This window comes from Diabrotica undecimpunctata, chromosome 10 (assembly GCF_040954645.1).
Source record: "Diabrotica undecimpunctata isolate CICGRU chromosome 10, icDiaUnde3, whole genome shotgun sequence".
NCBI classification, from domain to species: domain Eukaryota; kingdom Metazoa; phylum Arthropoda; class Insecta; order Coleoptera; family Chrysomelidae; genus Diabrotica; species Diabrotica undecimpunctata.
The window spans coordinates 55,405,219-55,428,398 of record NC_092812.1 but is presented as its reverse complement, the minus strand read 5'-3'; the positions used below and the strand labels follow the sequence as shown (position 1 = coordinate 55,428,398).

The window sequence follows — 23,180 nt, the reverse complement described above, 5'->3', positions numbered from 1 at the left end:
CACATCTATAGAGAAACAACCAATTTAATAAGGAAAGCTGCAATCGTTATGGTTATAACAATCATCTGATTTGAAAAAAAGCGATACACTTATAAAAATATAAATCAGTCCCTAAGAACAGCCAATATAAAAATGAGACCCATTAGTAAAGAAAACTTTGTGGAACCGAGTAAGAAACAGGGATTTAGACAACAAAGCAATATTCAGGACATATTACGAAGGGGAAAGGGACGAAGAAGGAACTGAAACCAATCAACAAACTAATCACAATGGGAAGATGATAGAATAGTCAAGATTATAAGAGACGAAAAGCCAGTAAGAAGTTTCCTAATACGAAGACCACCACAGCGATTACGAGCTAGTCATCGGAGGCACAAATATTATTACACATAATACAGTAAACACAGGTCACACTGCTAATGCAAGAACAGGAAAATGGGAATTTAAATGCGAATGAGTACATATGTAACGTAGTGCAACTATTGCACTGCTATTTATCACCAATTATCACCAATTGGTGATATTTGTGGCATATCTGTCGCACTCGAATAATAATTTAATCCAACCACCAAACAACTTAATTTACCACCCCCGATCCACTCATAGCCATTCATAACATTTCATACCGCACATTCTGTAAAAATTCATTGAAATTAATCAACACTTACTGGGTTTTTCGATTTTTGTAGAATTGTAGAAGTCAGTATATAACGAAATTAGAAACTGTACTGACAGGGCGTCGGTGTATTTAAAATGAAGTAATTGTAATTTATCTGTTAAGAAACCTTTAAAATTTCTATCGATTTCTATAAATACCTACACAGGATTATTCTAAAACTTAGTATAAGCATAAGACATCCAATTGTTATTAAATTTTAAATAGCATATTATATATTATATTGTCTTCTTCTTCTTCGTCTTCGTGCGACTAGGATTACTCCTGTTTGTCTGCCTCTTATTCCGTTTCAGTCGTTGTTGACTCTACATTATCTTTCCACCTTTTTGGCGGCCTTCCAACGGGTCTTCTGCTATACGGCTTGTTGTTTTTACAGATTTTCGCTAATCTATCAGGTCCCATTCGGTTTACATGTTCGTTCCAGTTTTTTTTTTCTTGTTTTTATCCACCTGTTAATATTTTGTATACTTGTGTTGGTTTGTCTGTCTCTTAATGATATGCCCGCTATTGATCTTAATACTTTCATTTCGATATTGTTAATTTGTTATTTCGTCTTTCTTGTATCGGTCCTTGTCTCCGCTGCATATATTAGGATTGGTCTTACTGTTGTCTTGTATACTTTAATTTTGTTCTCCGTGGTCAGTTATTTGTTTCTCCATATGATTTCTCGGAGGCAACCACTTACTCTTGATGCTTTTGATGCTTGCCTTGAAATCTCTGTTTTTATATCCCTGTCACTAGTGATAGGGATTACCTACTCCTAGGTAATTGAATTTCATTACTTGTTCTACAATTTTGCCGTCTATTTCTAGTTTGCATCTACGCGGCTCTTTACGGATCACTATACATTTAGTTTTTTCTACTGATATTCTCATATTAAGTTTGTTTGCTGTGATATTGAAGGTGTGGAGCTGCCTTTGTAGGTCATCTTCGTTATCAGCAATTAGTACTGCATCATCGGCATAGCATAGTATCGTTATTTTATGCGCTCCCATGTGGTATCCGTATCGTTTTCTTACTTCGTGAATTATTTGATTCATCACCATATTGAATAACAATGGGCTGAGCGAGTCTCCTTGGCGGATTCCTCCTTTTAGTTCTATGCACTGTTTCCCCTGTTGGCATTATAACTCTGGTCTTGTTGTTCTTGTTAATTTCATTAATTGTCCTTATTATCTGATGGTCTATTTGTTCAGCTTGTAATAAATTTACGATGTCATTTCGCTTCACCCTGTCAAAAGCACTTTTTAAATCTACAAAGCACATGTATGCTGGTTTTCCATATTCAATAGACTTCTCTATTATTTGTCTGATAATAAAAAATTCGTCTATTGTGCTGCGCTTCTTCCGGAAGTCTTGTTGTTCATCTGCCATGTTCGCTTTTTCCTCGATTTTATCTTTTATGACTGCTGTTAACAATTTTAAGGTACTATTCATCAGACTGATGCCTCTATAATTTTTAGGATTTCTCGAGTCTCTCTTTTTAAGTATCGGTAGCAGGAGACTTTCCTTCCATTCCGCTGGTACTATTCCGGTATTTATTATATCGACGAATAATTTTAGGAGCCATTTGCGTAGTGTTGTTCCTCCATATTTTAGCAGTTCATTATCTTATCAGGACCAGGTGCTTTTCTGTTTTTTAATTTTTTTATTCGTTCTCGTAGCTCTTCTTCTGATATTAGTACTTTATCGTGAGTTTTGTTAATGATTCTTTCTCTGTTCTCTTCTTCTCCTTCTCCATATAATTTCGTGAAATGCTCAGTCCATTGTTCCTCCGTAATGTTATCTATGCGTACAAATTCATTCATTTCTGTTTTTTGTCTCCTTATCATCTTCCACACCTTTTTCTGGGATCCATAGAGCTCGTATTCCATATCTTTGGTAAATTTCTCCCAGGGTTCTTTTTTGATGTTATCTATTTCTTGGTTTACTCTATTCCTGATTCTCACGTAGTCTTCTCGTGCCTCCGGTGTCTTCACTCCTTTGTATGTTAGAAAAGCTTGTTTCTTATCATTTGCTAGTGCTTTCACCCTTTCGTCGTACCATGGAGTTTTGTATTCCCGTTTATTTCTGTTAACTTTTCTTTTAACTAAAGCTTCTTCCGCTGCTTGTAGGATACATTTTTTAATAATTTTCCAGGTTTCTTCTATATTCTTTTTAGTCTCTAGGTTATGGCTGATTAGCTTTTCTGTTAGTCTGTTTCTATACGTTTTGTGTTCCTTCTTCTTCTAAGCTTTCTATGTTTAACTTTTCTTCTACTTTTGTATTTCGCTTGCCGTGGGTGATGATTGCTATATTTATTTTTCCTAGTACCAGGCCATGGTCGGATCCTACATTGGCGGAAGATAGAGTGCGCACATCTATTATATTCTTGGGGTGTATTATATTGTTATGATTCTTATATTAATGCTATGGGTGTTGGAATGTATTAGAGATAAAAATTGGCAGCACAAACCCAAAAGTTTACTGTATAATTAGATAGGTGCAATAATTAGTGATTCGAAGAAAAATGACAGTGTGCAGTGGGTTAATAAAACTTTTTGCGTTTAAAAAGTTTTCGAGAAATATTTACATTTAATAATCGTATCTTCGAAAAGATGCGCAGAAAAAAGCGTGGAAGGTGCTGTGAAACAGAAAAACAACAAAAAAAGATATGGATTAATTACTTAGCAATCATGTATAAGATTCCAGACGAAACATCCTTAGAAATCAAATGAAGATACACCATCCCATGAATATCGAAAAAAAAAAAAACAATAACCATTGTTTTGAATGTTGATTTGCTTATTTTGTGACTTTGAGTGAAGTTGGCATTTCCAGTGCATTAATAGGCGCTTTGGCATATGTTCTTATACTTTTCAATAAGTTTTGGGTCCTCTTCAATGGAATTTAGTACAATCAGTACAATTTTTTGCGATTTTCTTGTTACAACACATTTTCCGTGTTAAAATTATTGCGTGACATTTGACACATTTCATACCAAATAGACTTTAAAACATTAAAGCATAATATATCCCAATTATGTGAAATTACCAATAAAAAATTTATACTTGTTTAGAGTCGATACTAAGAAAAAAACGTTATTTATAAAGCTAAATTAAATAAGAATAAAGAAGCAATTCGTGCACCGTTGTCTTAGGACCCTGTTATAGGAGCCCTAATGTCATCGCGTTAGCAGCACCGCATCAGCGCCAGCCCAATCGAACAATGGCACTACCATGGAGTAAATTATACGAACAGCAATGTCGTCCGGTTAGACCGACTAGCGCTGTATAACAGGAACCTTTAACGGGATAAAGTACTAATGAACCTTTTATAGTCATATATATGTATACTTACTTGCTTCAGAAGCATGGAAGTCATCCTCGTTAATTTTAGCTTCATTTATATCGTTAGTTTTTTCAGGGACATTAGTTTGAGGCGGTCTTCTAACGACTTCTTGTCTTGGCCCCGTATATTCATGCCATCGATATGTGCTTCTATATTCGGAATGAAGCTGAAATAAAATTTAAAATTAAAGTCTAAAAATTTAATGTAATTTGATCATAAACATTTCAAAAATTAATGTCTAGGGTCTGGTGTTACTCTGCTCTCAGTACCCTGAAATAAAATTAATAAAGGAGTCTATTCACATTAACATTTTAGCTCTAATTCCGCTTCGATATATTTCAACGAATATTTTACCGAAAAAATGTTGAACTTACATCGACAGTCTGTTAATTTATGTGACAGCCTTCACTTTGTGTTCGATCTTTTGTATTTCTGATGAGTATAAGTGAATATATTCTTTGTTCTTTGTTTATTTGCTAAACCTATCGTTTAAATATTAAATCATCTTGTCTATCACTGGATAAAAATCAAATAATTTTGTTTATTTTTTTACCCTCAACCACAAAAGCCGTATTACGATTACCGTCCAACCTTCAAGGATCTTTACGTTTTCTTATTTCCGGAATTCCTATACCAAGACGATTGGAAGTATTTTTTGCTCTAGAGTATGTATTATCAACACTTTCTTCTATTCTTAATTCTTCCAAAGAGAGAGCTGAACTTTGAACTTCATCCACAGTCCAACAGAGATCGATTTGCTGTGACTGAAGCATTTTACTCACCACTACAATGAGCTGTATAATAGGATGCATGATCTTTAAAGGTATAATTAAATCAAAAGACTTTATTTAGAATAAAATTCCTTTTGAGACTGCCGCCGTACGACAAGCCCAACGTGTCTCTGATAACGATTTTATGGTTTTCAGTTGACTGTTGGTTGATTTAACAATTTCCTCGAGTACACCGTACCTTTTCGGGATTCCTTCAATAAAACTATATATTAACTGTATAACCCAACTCAAGCGGCACCTTCATCTGCTTGGATTTGCGGATGGTCCACGATGCCCTCTGGTTAATAAGGAGGAGGAAACCTCCTCACATGTCCTCTGGAAGTGGCCGGTACTGACCTATCAAAGGTGGCAGATCCTGGGATCCACCATTATGCAACCGAGTCAAATGAGAGAGTTACCCTTAAAGATACTTGTGGCTTTCTGTGAGGCCACAACGTGACTAAAGACGCTCGGAGCTTGCAACTTTGGAGCTATAATCAACTCCTGCTGCTTATAGCAGATATGGGATTCCGGAACAGCCTTGGTGCCAGAAACACCGAATACTAGGTCCTATAGGCCTACTCGGTGTGATAGGGGTGATACAATGGATCCGTCTTAGGAGGTCCGACGGGCTCAAGAATAACCATAAGCTGTATAACCCAAAAAAAATCAAATATTAAGGGATTCTGCTTATGATTTGCACATGAACGTACAATAGCAAGGTTGTCAGTGACCAGGTTATTGAACGTATAAGATAAATTTATGCTTTCTCTTCATCGTGTTTGCACTCCAGTAAAATTACCTGACATGGTCGAAGATCAATCGAAGCAAACAGCTTCAACGTTGTTCAAAATTGTTTCGAGATCAATGACCAATTCTGACAATTCTAGGAAAATTTATGTATCGGCATATAACTTTTTTAGAGCTTTTAGAATGTCGTTTTGTTATAATATAACTGTTATATAACTGAATAAGGTAACTGAGTTATGTAAAATTTTTTAGCCTCTTTCGTTGCTATCCTTTTGTTCATCATGACCTCGGTTTTGCTTCCTTGGCTAACGTACGAATATTATCAATAAGTTTTTTTAAAAGTAAAATACATTTTTTGGCGCTATTTTTCTCAAGTTTTTAGTTTAACTTCTTTATGCTCGTCAAGTTGTCTGTCAATTGTCTTGCTTATTTTGACGTGGTATGTGATATTTTGATGAAATATTAATCGTTCTACAGCTTTATTTCAAGAGGAGGGCCCAGAAAAACAAAAAGGTCTCTATAACTCCCTCCGTAAAACTGTAAGTGTTCATTTCAAAACATCGACAAACAAAACAGTAAGCAGCGTCTTCAATTGGATTACATATATTCGAGCCTTTTAAAGATATCGCTAAGACCCTATAGCTGCATATTTAGGAGGTCCAACGATAGTAATTAGTAAATACAACCCACATTCTCTATGGCAGCAAATTTCGGAATTTCAAAAATCGTGATTAATAAGCCCACGTAATGTATGGCTCAATAATTAAGGGATCCATAGTGATTAGTATGTACCACTAATAAACTCTTTAGGTCAGCTGTAAACAAGGTCAGGATAGCCTTGATGATTTCCAATCTCCGATAGGAGTGGCACAAGAAGAAGAAGAAGTGATTAGTAACTAGTAAATCAAACCATCATACTAATTTGTATATTTAAATATGAGACCACCGGGAATGTGAGATTGATTTACTAATCATTGCTTTCACTGAGAAAAATGTTAAGAAAGGTCAACAATATTATGGTAACTATAACCAAAATTTTGTATGGCTTTTGTTCTAAAAAGCATATTTGGATACTAGCAATACAATCGATGTATTTCTCATAGTTACTAGAACCCAAATTAATAGTAATTAATTAGTTTTAAATCATTCAATTATTATTCTGTACAAGAAATATAAGATAATTACTGGAACGAGTGCGAAAATATCCTGAAAGAAGTAGCAACAACACTTTTAGGAAATAAGAAACAAGAAAGGAAGGGGACAGAATGGTATGATGCGGAATGTGCACAGGCAACTCAAAAAAAGAATCAGGCGTATGGGAAAATCTGTCCAAAATAGAAGGACAAGACAAAATCAAGAGGAGTACAAACAGATGAGAAAAGCAGAGAAAAAGATACTAAAATAAAAAAATTACATTTAGAAAACCAGCTACAGGAACTAGAACGGCTCAATTCACAAAGCGGAGCGCGAAAATTTTATAAAAATGTGAACCACAACAGAAAAGAATTTAAACCTAGAATAACCATAATAAAAAGTAAGGAAGCCGAAATTATCAATGAGCCGGATCAAATAGTGGAGAGATGGGCGGAGAATTTTGCTGAGAAATTAAATATAGGCAACCGAGAAGTGAATGACATAAATGACCACAATGGAGACGTAGACGATGAGACGGAGAAAAATAATATACCAACAGAAGAAGAAGTTGTTTTTTAACCTTTTTATTGCCAAGGCACTATAATAGTAGAAGAAGAATATTCTTTAATGCAAAATTCTAAAGTTAATTAGATAAAAACTAGTCAACAAAATTTCACTATGGTGTATCTTTTTAGTTTCGGTTAACCCTTTTTTTATTGTCTGCTTATTTAAGGGAATACAGTGGGTTTTATTGCGATTAAAAAACAGGTTGACAGAACAATATATGTAGGCAATGTTCGGTGTTATCATTTACATTTCAGGCCAGCTTTTACGCTCAAGTGATTTGTTTGAGAAGAAATATGCGCGACACGTCAAGAGAGACTTTAATACAAATTAGTGCCATGAAATTCACTGAGTTGAATTAAATCTACAAAAATTGCATGTTTTAACAATAGATAGTAAATTTGTTGTAAATCTTTTATGCTGCTGTAGAAATTAAGCTTTAATAGCTGCTTGAATTTCACTTTGACTTTGCTCATTCAGAATTTATGAAATATTTAAAAAAAAATTTGGGAACAAATTAAAAAAAAAATAAAAAAACACAATTTTATATACGGGAATAACCAAACGAACTCCTAAAGTACCGAGGATCAGATCTGACCAAACCACTACTAAAACTAAACCACAAAATAATAATCTCTCTTCAAAAAGGGAGACAAATCCGACCCGGAAAATTACAGAGGAATTATTTTATTAAACACAACACTAAAATTAACAACCAAAATGATAACAAATAAATTGAATGAAATTAGAACACTAGCACAAGAACAACAAGGTTTTAGATCGGGAAGATCATGCACCGACGCTATATTTATAATCAGGCAAGGGCAAGAGAAATCATTAGAATACAAAAAACCGGCATATCTATGTCTCATGGACCTTACAAAGGCATTTAACCGGGTCGAATTAAAAGACGTTATCCACTTACTGTAAGAGATATACCTTTAGGAATAATCAAAACGATCAAAAATATCTACCACACAATAAAAGTAAACAACATAATAAAAGTAAAAGTAGAAGAAGAACTAACCAACACTATTAAAGCTGGCAATGGGGTAAGACAGGGAGATTCTCTAAGTCCTCTATTGTTCAACCTGATTATGGATGAAATAATAAAAAAAGTAAGAACTAAAAAAGGATAACAAATCGGAGAAAAACCACTTAAAATAATCTGCAATGCAGACGACGCAATACTACTCTCTCAAAGTGAAGTTGATTTACATACGAGGCAGAAACAAGACCTGACCCAGAGAGGACATACAGGATGTTAGAAACAGCAGAGATGAAAACACTTAGAAAAATTGATGGTAAGACACTATGGGACAGAGCTAGAAGTACAGATATACGACGTAGATGCAAGCTAGAGAACATCAAGAACTGGATAAGAAATAGAACAGTAGAATGGAACGATCATATAAGCCGAATGACAAAAAATAGAGTAGTAAAGACGGCAAGAGACGGTTCCCCAATAGGAAGACGATCAGTAGGAAGACCACGAAAACTTACTGGAGGCACATTGAAAAACAGACAGTCATTTCTATATAAAAAGAAGAAGAAGAAGAAGAAGGAATAACCAGCAATGAATTGGAATAAAAATTACATTTAAAAAAGTCACAACATTGACAAAAATGTAATAGCCCAGTCGTCAGGGACGAAAAGGCCACTGAACCTCTAACAATTGTACGAAGAAGATAAATTTTGCCGAGAATGTTAATTTTGGGACCCCAAAAAAGATGCAAAAAAGTTTGCTACTCCTACCCCCTTTCTACCCCTAAAACCCTCCGTAGAAAAAAAAAACGTAAAAAAAAATAAACGTTTTTCCGTAGGAAAAACGGAAAACATCGATTTACTAAGAATCTGACCGCAGTAGGAAAAAATGTTTGAAATAAGAAATGTAGCTAAGATAATTTTGAACAAAAATGTCTTTTTTAAGCATTTTTCTGTGGAATGAACGGTTCACTCAGAAACAACGCTTGAAGCGACCGGCGATTTTGAATTTTTTATCAGATATTTTCCGTTTCTCCCCCCAAGCCCCCTCTCACCAACCGACGGGATTTTAGGAAAGGCCAGGGGTAGTAGTGGCAAATTTTTTTGCATCTTTTTTGGGTACAAAATATGATATTCTCAAAAAATCTTTAAAAGAAGATGAGTTCATAATAATCTTATCAGCAGAGAAGGGCAATGGAAACGTCATTAAGAACAAAGCTCAACATTAGGAGAAAATTCAATAACTAGTCACAAATGTACCTGGGGTTTTTAATAGGGTAGTGATGCGTTTCAAATAGCCTCTCCTGCTTAAAAGTCAACCTTACCTTTACGTCGGTGAACCATGTTATCACAAGCGAGGCTTTGACGACCAAGTATTAGCGGAATATCTGGAACAGCTGGAATTAAGGAAATGTAATTCCATTAAGACCCCCATGTGTGAGGTACGGGCCACCAAAGAAGAATATTTCCACAGGTTCTCCTACTTGTCGTAAAGGACGACTGAATGCAGCAGCACTCCTGCTAATCCCCAAACCCTAATTCATATTCACCAACCCCTGAACGAACATGACCGGTATAACCTTAACTTAACACATAATATAACACCATTGCCCTGCAGGAAATGCCCAACTACTATAACCGAAGTTAACCGAGGCTAATTTATAAGCTATAGCCAGCAGTCCTGGCATTGGAATCAAGTGCAATAACCTGTTCAGCTATCATGAATGCTATGGAAACCGGACGGGCTAATGGACAACGACTAAAGCTACAGAATAAGGTCTTAATTATAGAATTACGATTGGGAACCTGAAGTATCCCAACCATGCTGCAGGCAGGCAAAATGTAAAAGTACTGGCCAGGAACAGCAGAAATACAAAGTAGACATAGCCGCTCCCCGAGATATCAGATTTAAAGAGCATGGATGCATAAATAAAAAATACTACAGTTTATATTACTGTGGAGCAGAAAGACAAGGAGACTTTGGAGTGGGTTTTATAGTAAACCATAGATGCCGCAAGGTCAATATTGGGTTTCACTCCAGTTAATGAAAGAATATGTAAAATACGCCCAAGAGGTAAGTTTATAATATTACAATTATTAATAATATCTAAGCCCCAACAGAAACAGCAGATGAACTTGTAACCAATCAATTCTACGACAAACTATAAGCAGAATGTGAAAACGTGTAAAAGTAAAAGGGAGATGCACTTATAGTACGGGAAATATGAACCCTAAGTTTGAAAATGAGCCAATATATGCAGAATCCTTTGGTTTATATGATATTATTAGCAACAGCGGTATATGAGTTGGACAGTTGGCAATGGCAAATAAACTGAGAGTAGTTAGTACGTGTTTCCCTCACATGTTTCTATATTCATAAAAGAACCTGGATGATACCTGGTCCTAATAAATTAAATTAAAGTGAAAGGCACCAAACAAAAAAAATGGAACACATATATGTTTAAAAATCATAAGAAGAAGAATGAGTACCAGCAGGAAATGAAGCTAATATTAAATAAAAGAGGAGAAGAAAATAGCATCGAAGACGAATTGAATATCATCCAAACGACAATTGCCAATACAGAAGGAAACCATTAGGCGCAACCTCTAGCAAAAGAAACGAGGAATGATTTGACCAAGACTGTTAACAAGTAATAAATAGCAAAAATAGAGCTAGGCAGAAATGTCTACAAAGGAATTCCCGATTAAATACAAGGAAATTGAAGGACTAAGAAGGAATGCAAGGAGAATATGTAGAAGAAAAAAGAGAGGATCTCAGGCTCCCATTCAATGGAAGCCTGAAAATAAAAAAGTATGTTAAAAATAAGCCCACACCATGGGGCATAAAACTTTTCTGTTTATGTGGCAGTAATGGTTTTATGTAGGTATGATTTCATACTATTATCTATTAAGAATCCTGTTCGTAACTACCACAAGAGCATTTAGATGTATTTGGGTTGGGAAAGGATAAATGTTAGAAAGTATGGATTATTTCATCACAATTATTTTTCCAACTATAATTTATTACATTATCTGTGGCACAAATGTATCTATACTGTATAGTTTATATGTTGATGAAAAACTCAAATAACGCCGATGTGTGCTTCCGCCCTAGTGTTGGTTGCCATCCCTTCTAGAGGGTGGAAATTCTGTTGTTAAAAATAATCTCGGTAATCGATAAAGGATTAAATTCTTAACAACTTTTGTTCGATGGAATTTTTTCAGAAAGTGAATACTGTTTGTGTTGTTTATGGTTGAAAACAGCGAATTTTCATTGAAAAGTTTTTTAACCGGTTTTTCATGAATAACCCAAAAATGTGCATTTGATCGAAAAAGTATGTAAAACAAGAATGAAGCTTATAAAAGAAGAATGAGATTCATTTTTTCCAATATATTCTAGATAGAATACAAAGTGGGATATGGTCGGTGAAATGAGACTTTTTTGCGAATACTTGAATCAATTTATTCAACGATAAATAGTAAGAAAAGGGTTGATTTTTCAGGGGGAAGGAAATAAAAGTTTTTTATAGTCCATTAAAAAACGTTTACGATGAATACAATAAAAAGTTATTTGCATATAAACTGAGTAAGTTACAGCTCATTAAAAATGACCTCTTCGATTTACGGTAACATGGCAGTATAAAATTAATCGTTTTCCTTGTACAATACATTTTATTTTAGTGTTCTTCATTAGATCCAGGAGTTTGACTGGTTTAAAATGCATTATTTTTGAAAAAATTTATATTAAATTATATCGTCTATTTTGAAAATTTCTATAAAATTGTTCTTTTTTTTTCAAAATAACTTAAAAACTATAATATATTCGTAAAAAATAATACAGTACAAAAATTTAAAATTAAAACCATTACTGAAGTACGTTTGGATGGAATGGATTATTTACCGGAACATGACGGAAAAGACTTCGCTTCTAGATGTAAATTTCCGGGTTGTAAAGGATGGTCATAGGATGGAATACGTTTCTTCTAAAGTTTTACCAGCTGTTTTACCAGCATTTCCGGGGGATAAAGGATGGTCATAGGATGGAATACGTTTCTTCTAAAGTTTTACCAGCTGCTTGCGGAATCATTCCTTAACAGAAATATCTACCTAAATATCTCCAATATAAACCAAATACCAAATACAATGAATTGAGAAAAAGAGAATGGAACTACTCTCTACTACAAGAGGATCCTATATTCGTAATTGAAAAGCACGGTCTTCATTACTATCCCTGCTAAAATTTGATAGACATTTTAAGTCTGGTTCGTAATGATAATAAGAAGAATTTTTGTGTAGAAATCTAGAGTTGATAGAGCACCAAATGCTGTAATGATAAGGCCAAACACTAATCCTTGGCAAATTAAAAACAGTCTTGGAGTCAACTAAGGGATAACATTTTCTACGACTCTAAATTACGGAATAGATAGTTCTCACACTGGTACTTAAAGTCTGAATAAGTGAAAAATCTAGACATGATATGACAAAAAGTCGAAGTAAAAAGTCAGTAATATACTTAAAGAAAAGTGTAATACTAAACCTAATCAGTTTTCGTAATTGATTCCATGTTTGTTCACAAACCCTACAATATAAAAAGGAAGGCAATTTCAAGAACAGGCCAATCGATATGATATACTTCAACGATTTTATTTTAGTTCTCCTTGAAATCATACTCTATTTAATATTAGTAGATTAAGTGAATATAAATTAAATTATTTACTAATTTTCTCAAATTTAAATATCTTATTATTAGATAAGTGAGTAAAATTTTATATATTTAGTTTACCCTAAAATTAATTTTTTAGTAAATTTTGCACCAAAATTTTCAATCTCCGCATTTTGTATCGATTAATTAATTTTAGAATGTTTTATTTCTTTTATTTTTTTGTATTCCCTAATTTAAAATTTTGTATAATTTATACCCCAATTCACGCAAATGTGTTATCATTTCTTAGATGATCCCTTGATCCTTGATTTGATCCCTTTGATGAACCCTTATTGACCTTTCAACATAACCTCAATTAAGCTAAAATTTTTCATAATCGAACTTTTTTTTACCAAGATATAAAATCCCATTTTAATTTCGGATAACTTCAATATAAAAGTAAGTTTATTAGCATTAGAAATGCTAACATTATACTTTTTTTATATGTTATAGGATAGGAAAATTAAATATGGGTCATTTTTTAAACGATTGTTGTATAATTTGAAAGTAAATTGTTCATTTTTGTAATGAATTTCGGTAACTAGTAGCTGTCGGATTTTGTAGATTACCGGTAGTTTAATTAGAGTGTTCTACGACCGGCATAAAGTCAATTGCATCACATGCAAATGTTTATAATTGCAGATATATACAGAAAATTTACCTTATCGACAGGCATCGAGGGGCAAGCACGGCACAAGTTCCAAAACGAGCCAATCATGAGTTCTAGCGTTTAAACACTGAATTTTTTGTGAAATGGGGCCAGGAAGCCATACACCAAGATGCGCGCAGGGCCCCAGTTTTTTGGGGGAACGGCACTGGACGACTGTAGTCGTAATCAAGTCGAACAATCGTGTGACATGCCGAGCCCCACCTTGGCGAATTCGAGATAGAGTGCTTCGTTGTTGGCGAGAGTTTAGTTGGAATCGAATCAATAGAAGGGCGCATGGTTCGTCGGAATATACGCTAAGTTGCGCCCCCACAATTGTCCTTTTGCCGGCCCTTCGGATTATGCAACTTTGGCGCCATTCATTTCCTATTCAAAAGGATTACTATTTCCATTATTACTTTGCATATAGGCTTATAGCCCATTTATTTGTGAAAATAGTATTAGTTTATTTCACCAACCAGAATTTTTTTTGTTCATTTGCGTCTTTTGTCCATTGCTGTATATTCTCAAATTTATATTGGGTGCAATATTACGAATTTCTAAACAAGGTTATGATTAAAAAGTGATTGTCAACTAAAAATAATATTAACATAAAAATTAAAAATACTTTTTTTAAATTTAGATCAAGATTAACTTTTATTTATTTATCAATGGACAATTTTAATTCCTAAAACAACAGTAAAAAAACAGTATTCTCTCTATAGTGTTTTCGCAATCGCCGCCGAGTAATACAATTGTGGAAGCAGTCAGTTTCAGGATGGGTGCCTGTATTATTATTTACAGCGCAGTGGAGATTAATACACAGTGAAACAAAAAAAAGTTTTTGAGTTCAAAAAATTTATTTTTGAATGAAAAGGAAATTGTTCAAAGCAGTATGTTACACTAACTTTCTTAACATTCTAAGAACGAAATTCGCTAAAAATTCACATAATGAAAAAAAAAACAAAACACATTTTTGTAAATATGAAATTTCATAATCATTATGGCCATTAACATCGGTAAGTAGCTTTTCAACATAGTGGACCTTGTTAGAAAAATATACCACCACGAAATCATCATCTGAGGAGTTGGCTGGTTGGATATCACTTTCTTCATTGGAGTCAGACCCTGTTTTTGCCGTGTAATTAATGTGGTTGTTGAAGGGAATTCCTTTTAACGATCTTTAACCTTTTTGCTAATTAGTGCTTTTCCTTTTCTTCTTTCTTTCTCTAGCAACGCATCTTTCTCAGGTGTGTCGGTAATAATTGTGCTTTTACCTAATATGTGCTAATATTTATATATATATATATATATATATATATATATATATATATATATATATATATATATATTTGCTAAAACTGTTTGTTAGTGATGCAACGTCAGCCGACATCACTTTTCGTCCATATTATATATACTTTGGGGTTTATCCAGAGGATTCTCATCAGTGAGTATTTTTTGAAGTTTTTGAAAATGGTCTTTGACGATAAATTTGTTTAATTTTTGAGCTCTAGCAGAATTCATATTTTGTTCCTTTTGGTTTCTGATTTCTGAACCCTTTGAGCCTATAACATTCTTCCATCTTTTTTTCCACAGAAAAAGGATTTTTCATATTATTTAATTTACAAAAATTTAATACGCACCGTCGCAAAATTCTACTCGTCAACGGATATCCGATCTCTGCTAAACGAACTATCCTTCTGCACTGATCTTTTTCTTGATCGGAACTTAAAACACATTTACGTCCCATTGTGTATTTTGTCATTTTATTTCTTTTTACGTTATTCCTAAGAAATCTACGTGGAACTGAAAAGTGATTACTTGCCTTATTAACAGACCATCCACCTAACAGCTGATAAGGCATTCCGCATATCCTCTTATTTCATTTTCCTCTTATTCCTCGGTTTTTGTATTTCGACATGGTCAAACTGTTTTTATAATTTGAACACCAAGTCCCTATTAATTAGTCATTTAGATTACTCGTATTATGACTACTGTCGTATGGTGATAACGCCATGGCGCTGTTACCGTGTATTAGGCTTGGCGATATTACCAAAGTACTTGAATGTCTATCTATCGAGTTTACTAGAGTAACCAACACTATCATAACAATCTGAATGCACTATTTTGTTCTTCAGGAGGAAGCTATAGATCACTGAATTTGAGTTATATCGAGTTAGACTTCAATGAATGAATCTGTGTTGCCACATTTTACTTAGCACCAATACTTGATGAGAAATCATAACTTGGAGTTATTACCACCCTGGAGTTATTACCGTCACCTACCTTACGCTAAAGTTAGATATACGAGCTTAGCGCGGAGGAAGTGAGAAGCCTAAACGGAGCGGCGATAGTGGATACCTTAAACACGTATGAAAACTGCCGCAACTGCGTCAGCCGGTCTAACCCACCGCATTAGATGTACCACATCAAAACTGACGGCATTAACTTTTAGGCAGCTTTGAGTACAAAAAATTCGAATAGATTGATAAAATGTTGAGCAGTCGACAAGAGAGCTGAGCGATAAATTATATCATTAAAAATATTTGAACGAAATTTGACCAAAATAAGGAAAGATTTCTTATATTTTGCTTGAAAGTAAATTGTGTTTCAAAATTATAAAAATTTACAAATCGTACCAATAAAATTGGAATTATTGGACAGAATTTCGTGTTACACACGTATATGTGTTACACACATATAACAAAAAAAGAGAAGACGAAAATAAAATAATTTAAAAACTTATATGAAGAATATATTCGAAATAGCAACATCTTCAAAAACATAAATCTTATTCAAGCAAAAAAGCGTTGGAAAGCAACCTGTTTTCTGAATATAGAGTTATAAATTGGCCAATTACTTATGACTTACCCTCTGCATGTATTATAAATTTACGTATAAACAATGTCAACTCGCTATAGTGAAAATTTGTTAATAATTAATGCATTGTGAATCGTTGTTCAACTTAATCTGTTCTCACCAATGCCGCATTTTCGATGAGGTCAAAGGTCAATGTTTCACTGCCACTTATACTTCCGCTTGGCGGCACAGACTTCTGCAAGAATTTCCCAAACGAAAACCGTAACGAATATTTGGATTCACTCGCACTCTATCACATTGCTTTAGGTTATGTCCCTACTACCTGGAAAAGCTTCATTGCTGTAAGAAGGAAGCGTTATAGTTTTTCAATAGTAATCCGCAGGAAAAGTAATAAAACGGTAGTGTTTACACTGTAGAGATATTGCACTCTTAAAAATCATTTTAGGTCCAAATACTTCCTATAAATATGTTGTCCGTAAAGTGCATTTTACTGAATCGTAATAATTAAGTTTATGAAAGTAAAAATGTATTGTATTTTTATTTACGCTAATAGCAGAATAAATAATACAGAAACTACAAACTACCAATGAACTGTTTATTTGAAAATTTGGTAATATATAGTACATTTCACGAATTTGCTACTATTTTGGATTAGGAATGAAAGCTCTCGCTTAAACGATCTGCTGTGCTAAGAAAGTGAATAGCAAATTCTCCCAATATTTGAAGCATTATCGAAGACAAACAAAAAACGGTTTTAACTGATAATGTATTTTACATTCATTTTGAGGAAGAGCTAAAGGAAGCATTAAGGAAATTAAAAAATTGAAAATCACCAAGAGAGGACATAGTACCGAGCGAATTCCTAAAGTACGAAGGACCAGATCTGACAAAACAACTATTAAAACTAATCCAAAAAATAATAGAACCAAACAGAATTCCTCAAGAATGGAGATCAAGCATCCTAATACCTCTCTTCAAAAAGGGAGACAAATCGGAGCCGGAAAATTACAGAGGAATTAATTTTTTAATTCAAAATTCAAAATTCAAAATTTAATTTTGAATTAATTTCCAACAACGAGAGTGACAATGAACTAGAACTTACCACAACTGTAAGTAATTTAAATGATGCTTACCTAAAATTAAGAGACTTAGTGTTATTTTTTATATATAAAGGTGATGCAAGAGTAACTCAAAAAATATCTGATGTAATTCTAAATGTTGAATCAGAAATTGTGAAAAATAATGTTCAAAACAAAAAATATACCAAAATTGATGATTTTTTTAAGAAGTAATACCTACCTACCTATTTAGTATTTTGTTTAATTTATTTGTGTATATGCTTATGCAAATATGTACGAAGATGTATAATTAAAGATGAAGCAAATCGAAACCTCTTTTTTATTTCAATTCATTAAGCGATATCTCTACACAAAGGACAACTCTGCACAACGGAAAATTATTTCCCCGTTGGTGTCCGTTATGGAGAAGTTTCACTGTACTACTATTAAAAAAGAGAAGATGGCTCGTGAAAAAAATTATAGAGCGGAAAGAAAATATAGATAATTATGTGTCTAAGATACAACTTTTACAATATTCATGCTTGCTATTTTCTTATTATTATTAGTGTTAAGAGTTTTTAATTTCATCGAGTCTTTTTTTATAGTAACTAAACAAATTAATGCATAACTCGGAATTTTTATTGGTTTCAACTACATCCGTACAGCAATGATTTATGCACCCAGAGCCAGGCCGAGCCCCGGGGATGAAGTTGAACGAAAATTCCCAAAAATCTGATAACTCATAAACTGGGATATGTAATAGTGAACACTCATGCTATTGACACAGGAAGGAAGAAAATTAAAATAGTTTTAACAATTAAACTTTATTTTTAATTATTTACAATAGAACTGTTAGTTACAACATAACTTTTCTTGCAAGTTTTGGATCACGTGGTCGAAATCAAGAGTTTTTGCAAGTTTCGACTCTATGCTTAACAGTCCCAAATCAGATAATCGTTGTTGACCCAAAGTAGATCTTAAACAATTCTTAATCCGGCTCAAAACACTAAATGATCTCTCGGCCTGAGCAACGGATACTGGTAGGTAACAGAATATTCGAAGAGCAATGCACACATTGGGGAAAAGATTTGTAACATTAAGGGACACGAGCTTGTTCAAAAGTTTTGCTGGTTTCAGCGACGTATCTGAGATGTTTGATTTACTAACAGTTTTCAAGTAAATCATTTCATCAACTAGATCCCTGCTTACATCTGAATTGTACTCTTCGGCGAATCTTACACAACTTTCTGAGATCGTATTCTCGTCCATTTCGTTATACTTCCATAAAAATGACAATTTCATTTCGATTTCTCTCAGTGCTGTGAACCTCGTTTTCAGGTTGGCCACCAAAACATCAATTATTGTGTAAAAAACTTCTGTTTTGAAGGGTTCTTCCGGGGATAAATTTAACATTACATCTTCTGTAGCTGTTTCATTGTGAAAAGTCTTCCTCTTTCTCGCACGGGAAGTGGAGTGTTCCGGTTCGATACCATAAGCATTTGCAACATGTTTGCATTCAGACAATATCTTGTCCCAGTTATTTTCTTCAATCTGTTGTAAAATATTTTAATAAAAGGAATTTTTTTAAATTTGCTAACGGCCGGGCCCCGGGGATTTTGCCCCCCTGCCCCCCCCCTCTGGACGGGCCTGGATTTATGGTCTTGGCGGTAACCCTTAACCTCTATTTAAAGATTTGCATTTGTAATGAGCTGCCAGTTGCACACAAATAGACTTTAGAGTAATTTACTTTCGTATTTCTTATGCTGTACAGTATAATAGTGGACCATGCATCGGCAGTCGAGTGTTTAGCGATAATCCAAAACAGTCGCAATTTCTTGAAATACGGTATATATAACATACGAGATTGGACCACCCAACAGGAAGCCACTTAATCAAGCTCAGAGCAGGGGAAAAATTGCATAATAGTCGTCAATCGCATTTAGGAAGTGACATGGGAGAAAGAAGAGATGCCTTAGATAAGGGAGAGAGTATTTCGGAATAAGCCAGAGATTTTATGTTTGTAATTGATTTTAAAAAATGTATGTATAAAACAGTGAAATTTAGTATTCTATTCATGTGTAACTAACATTTTTAACAACTTACGAAAATTATTTTTGTTATTTTTTGTCACAATATATAAGAGAGACCACCGTATATAAATGATAAGAGCATTTGTCAGAAGATATTATCTTTACTTTACGATACTTTACTTTTAGAAAAGTTCCTTTTCTAAAAGTTGAAATTCACATTTAATAAATAGGAAGTGATTTGAACAATAATAGAATGGTAGGTTTAAGGCCACAAAGATAGATTTTATCTGCTTACGCTTAAGTGGGTACTTATAAATCGATAAATTAGTGAGTAAACTTAGAAGGCTGTCTCTCTTCCATTGTATAATTGTTCTTGGAACATTATTGAATGAAGATATTGTAAACACCGGAAGTCGAAATACTCAGGTAGTAAAAAAACAAATCTACTCTATAATTGAGATATACCCCGCATTACCAACCAACAAGGTGTTCCTTTATACAGTGTTGTACTTTGTACTGCTACTTTGGTTCAACATTTTTGACTGTCAAGCGGGAGTATTTTTTTATTTAGTTTTTGTATTTAGTATTTATAGCATGGAGGAGAATATAATAAAAATATAAATTGATTATATTCTTTCAACGCAAAAATCCATGGTTAAAGACGTAACAGGAAAAACTAAAACAAGAAAAACAGACGTACGAAGAGAGAAAAAAGGAAATATTGCCGACCAAGGAAGATATAGAACACAAACATATCGATGAAATAAACATGATATTTACTGAAACTCTGTGGTACTCTGAAAGTGGGTAAAGAAATAGCACAGACAATAAAAAAGGCACTCAAAGAAATGAAGAATAACAAATCTCCTGCGAAAGATGAACTGTGGAAATGCTAAAAAATGTGGGGAAACTACAGTGGAAGTCCTTTATGTACTAATGAATAAAATATTGAACACAAAACAAATACCCACCATATGAAACGAGGCAATAACACTATTACTATTTAAGAAAGGCGATAGAAAAGATCTGAAAAACTATAGGCCCATAACGCTACTGAATGTAATGTACAAACTATTAACTAAACTACTAACAAACAAATTAACAACTAAGTTAGATAATTACCAATCAAGAGAGCAAGCCGGTTTTAGAAAAGGATTCAGTACAAGCGAACATCTGCTTAAAATAAAAAATATTAATTGAAAAGGCCAACAAATATCCAATCCCAATGGATATGGCATTTGTAGACTTTGAAAAAGCATTGGATAAGGTGGAACATTGGGCAGTAAAGAAGTCTTTACAAAATGGGAGAATAGACTATAGATATCATCATCATCATCCAGCCCCATTTTCACATCCATTGTTGGATATAGGCCTCCTCCAAACGTCTCCAGTTCTCTCTATCTCTAGCTGCTGCAATCCAGTTTGTTTCTATTCTCCTTAGGTCGTCGGTCCATCGGGTGGGTGGTCTGCCTCGACTTCGCTTGTCGGCTCTTGGTCTCCACTCCAATAATCTTTTCGTCCATCTTCCGTCTTCCATTCTAGCAACATGTCCAGCCCACCTCCACTTTTGTTTATTGATTCGCAGTATAATATCGTCTACGCCAGTTCGTCGGCGTATCTCCTCATTTCTCACGCGATCTTTCAAGGTCAGGCCCAGCATTGATCTCTCCATTTGCCTTTGTGTTACCCTTAGTTTTTCGGCAGTAGTTTTCGTTAAAGTTAGGGTCTCTGCTCCGTAGGTCAAGACTGGTAAGATGCATTGGTTAAATGCCTTCCTTTTCAGGTGAATTGGGGTATTTGTTTTAAAAATGTCTCTCATTTTTATACTATACGGACTTAGATATAGATATACGGATTTAATTTCCAATATATATGATCAAGCAACAACATCTATCCAAATAGTTGAACAAACGGAGCCCATTAAGATACGGTGAGGAGTCAGACAGGGTGACACTATATCACCCAAACTATTCAATCAAGCTTTGGAAGACGTTAGGACGAAGTTACAATGGGAAAAACGGGGTATTAACATAAATGGCCAATACTTGAATCACTTGAGATATGCAGACGACATTGTATTAATAACAGATAAAAGGGAAGAATTACAAAATATGATGGATGAATTAAATAGCGAATCAACAAATACAGGTACTTGAAATTTTCCTGACATTTACTTAGTTCGTCCGACATTAAATGCATTTGCAGCTGCTCAACATTATCATTATTTAGAAAGAAAAAAGAAACAATTTCAACTATTTGTTAAATAATATACACCATTGTGATAATTAAATTTACAGAAACAAATAAGCACCGAAGTATTTATTTCTTCAATGTACCTGCTATTTTGAATTGCAATTGTTACCCGTAACTAAAATTTTTATTAGTTAACTATTTTTGGATTCGAACAATATGGATATTTGGAATTTATTTCTCGAGAACTGAATGTCCAAGATAAAAATACAAGATGCTGTTGAAAAAATAAATAAATAACCTTTAGAACAATATACTCTCTTCCATTTAAAATTGTAGGGAACCCTACTTTGGAAGTTGAAATTTGAGAATGATCATATTTAAAATATCCCTAAAAATAAGAATTGACAGGTCCGAGCCTTTTTTTTGTTTTTTAATAATAAGAACACAATCAAGAGGAAAAAATGTTTGGTAGCTCACTCTGTATGGGGTTCTTAGTTTGCAGAAACTCTAGCGTTTCTGCCAAAGACTTCCGTTCTAGATACCGGAGATCCATGTCGTAAAAACACTTCTAAAAATAATTGTGATTGTACTTATAATTGTAAATATAGGGTACTTTAGTTAATATAATTACAAAATGTACAAAAATAAATTTTAATTGTTAATTAGTTTTAATGAGAAATTACCAAGATCTTGATAGAACTAATAGCAAGTTTTTTTGTCTTTTATTCCGATCCTGGTCTGATATTTGTCAATTATTGCCATCTGTGCAGAAAGCAACCTGCAGAGGAAGAACCTAGTACGTAGTCTAGTTCGCAACATCCTTGTGTTCTTTTAGGTAATTAATTTAATGAGGAGCTTTATTTGAAACTTTAAAAATCTTTTATTTATTAAATATATATGTTGAATACTAGAAAAATCAGAGTTCAATATTAAGCCTATCAGTTTTGACTGATAATTTATTTTACATCATTTAGAGAACTATACAATATTATTAGTGCAAAAATAGAAGAAAACTACAAATTGAATTGTTTCTTAATTGTAGTGATAAGTATTTTGATAAAATAATAACAATAACACTCAAAAAATTTTTAATGAGAAAATGAAAACATTACCTTACCGTCTAATCAAGAATTAAATCCGTACTCATAATCACTGTCGTCAGTATCTTCATTTGGATTGTAAATGATGACCTCTTCGATACGATTTTCACGCATCCAACATTCTTCTATTAACTTTTCACGTTTACGCACACTTTTTTCCCAAATTTCAGGAGTAGCAGTCTTCAATGCTTCTTACCATGTTTCCAAAACTGCTGAGCCACTGTTACGTCCAATATAGTTCGAAGTAAGTTTGGCATATTCCCCAAATATGTTCAATGGAATTAAATTTATAATGGTAAGGTAGCAGTCTTAACACAATATGTCCAAAACTACGTATAATCTCGCCTACTATAAATATTTTTGGTTTTACATTACTTTCCCGTAACTGTAGTGACGGCGGCTTGAAAAAATCGTAAGAAAATT

The 23,180-nt window shown here is 33.7% G+C and overlaps 2 protein-coding genes across 7 annotated transcripts in view; both read right to left on the bottom strand.

Moving 5' to 3' along the window:
* The window catches only part of LOC140451826 (uncharacterized), a 110,878-nt gene extending 97,072 nt beyond the window's left edge, over positions 1–13,806 (bottom strand). For all 6 annotated transcript variants that reach the window (XM_072545719.1, XM_072545723.1, XM_072545720.1 and 3 more), the window contains exons 1-2: positions 13,572–13,806; positions 4,016–4,172 (exon numbers count right to left, since the gene is read on the bottom strand). In XM_072545719.1, coding sequence (XP_072401820.1) covers positions 4,016–4,172; positions 13,572–13,628 — 214 coding nt within the window. In that variant the 5' untranslated portion in view covers positions 13,629–13,806. The remainder of the gene's footprint in view (positions 1–4,015; positions 4,173–13,571) is intronic.
* A 4,480-nt stretch (positions 13,807–18,286) lies between these two features.
* On the bottom strand, positions 18,287–22,210 carry LOC140451719 (zinc finger MYM-type protein 1-like). Its single transcript, XM_072545564.1, has 3 exons — positions 22,135–22,210; positions 20,245–20,261; positions 18,287–18,985 (listed from the first exon to the last, which is right to left on the bottom strand). The coding sequence occupies exons 1-3, from the start codon at positions 22,208–22,210 to the stop codon at positions 18,287–18,289; spliced, it is 792 nt and encodes a 263-aa protein (XP_072401665.1).
* Positions 22,211–23,180: the final 970 nt, after the last annotated feature.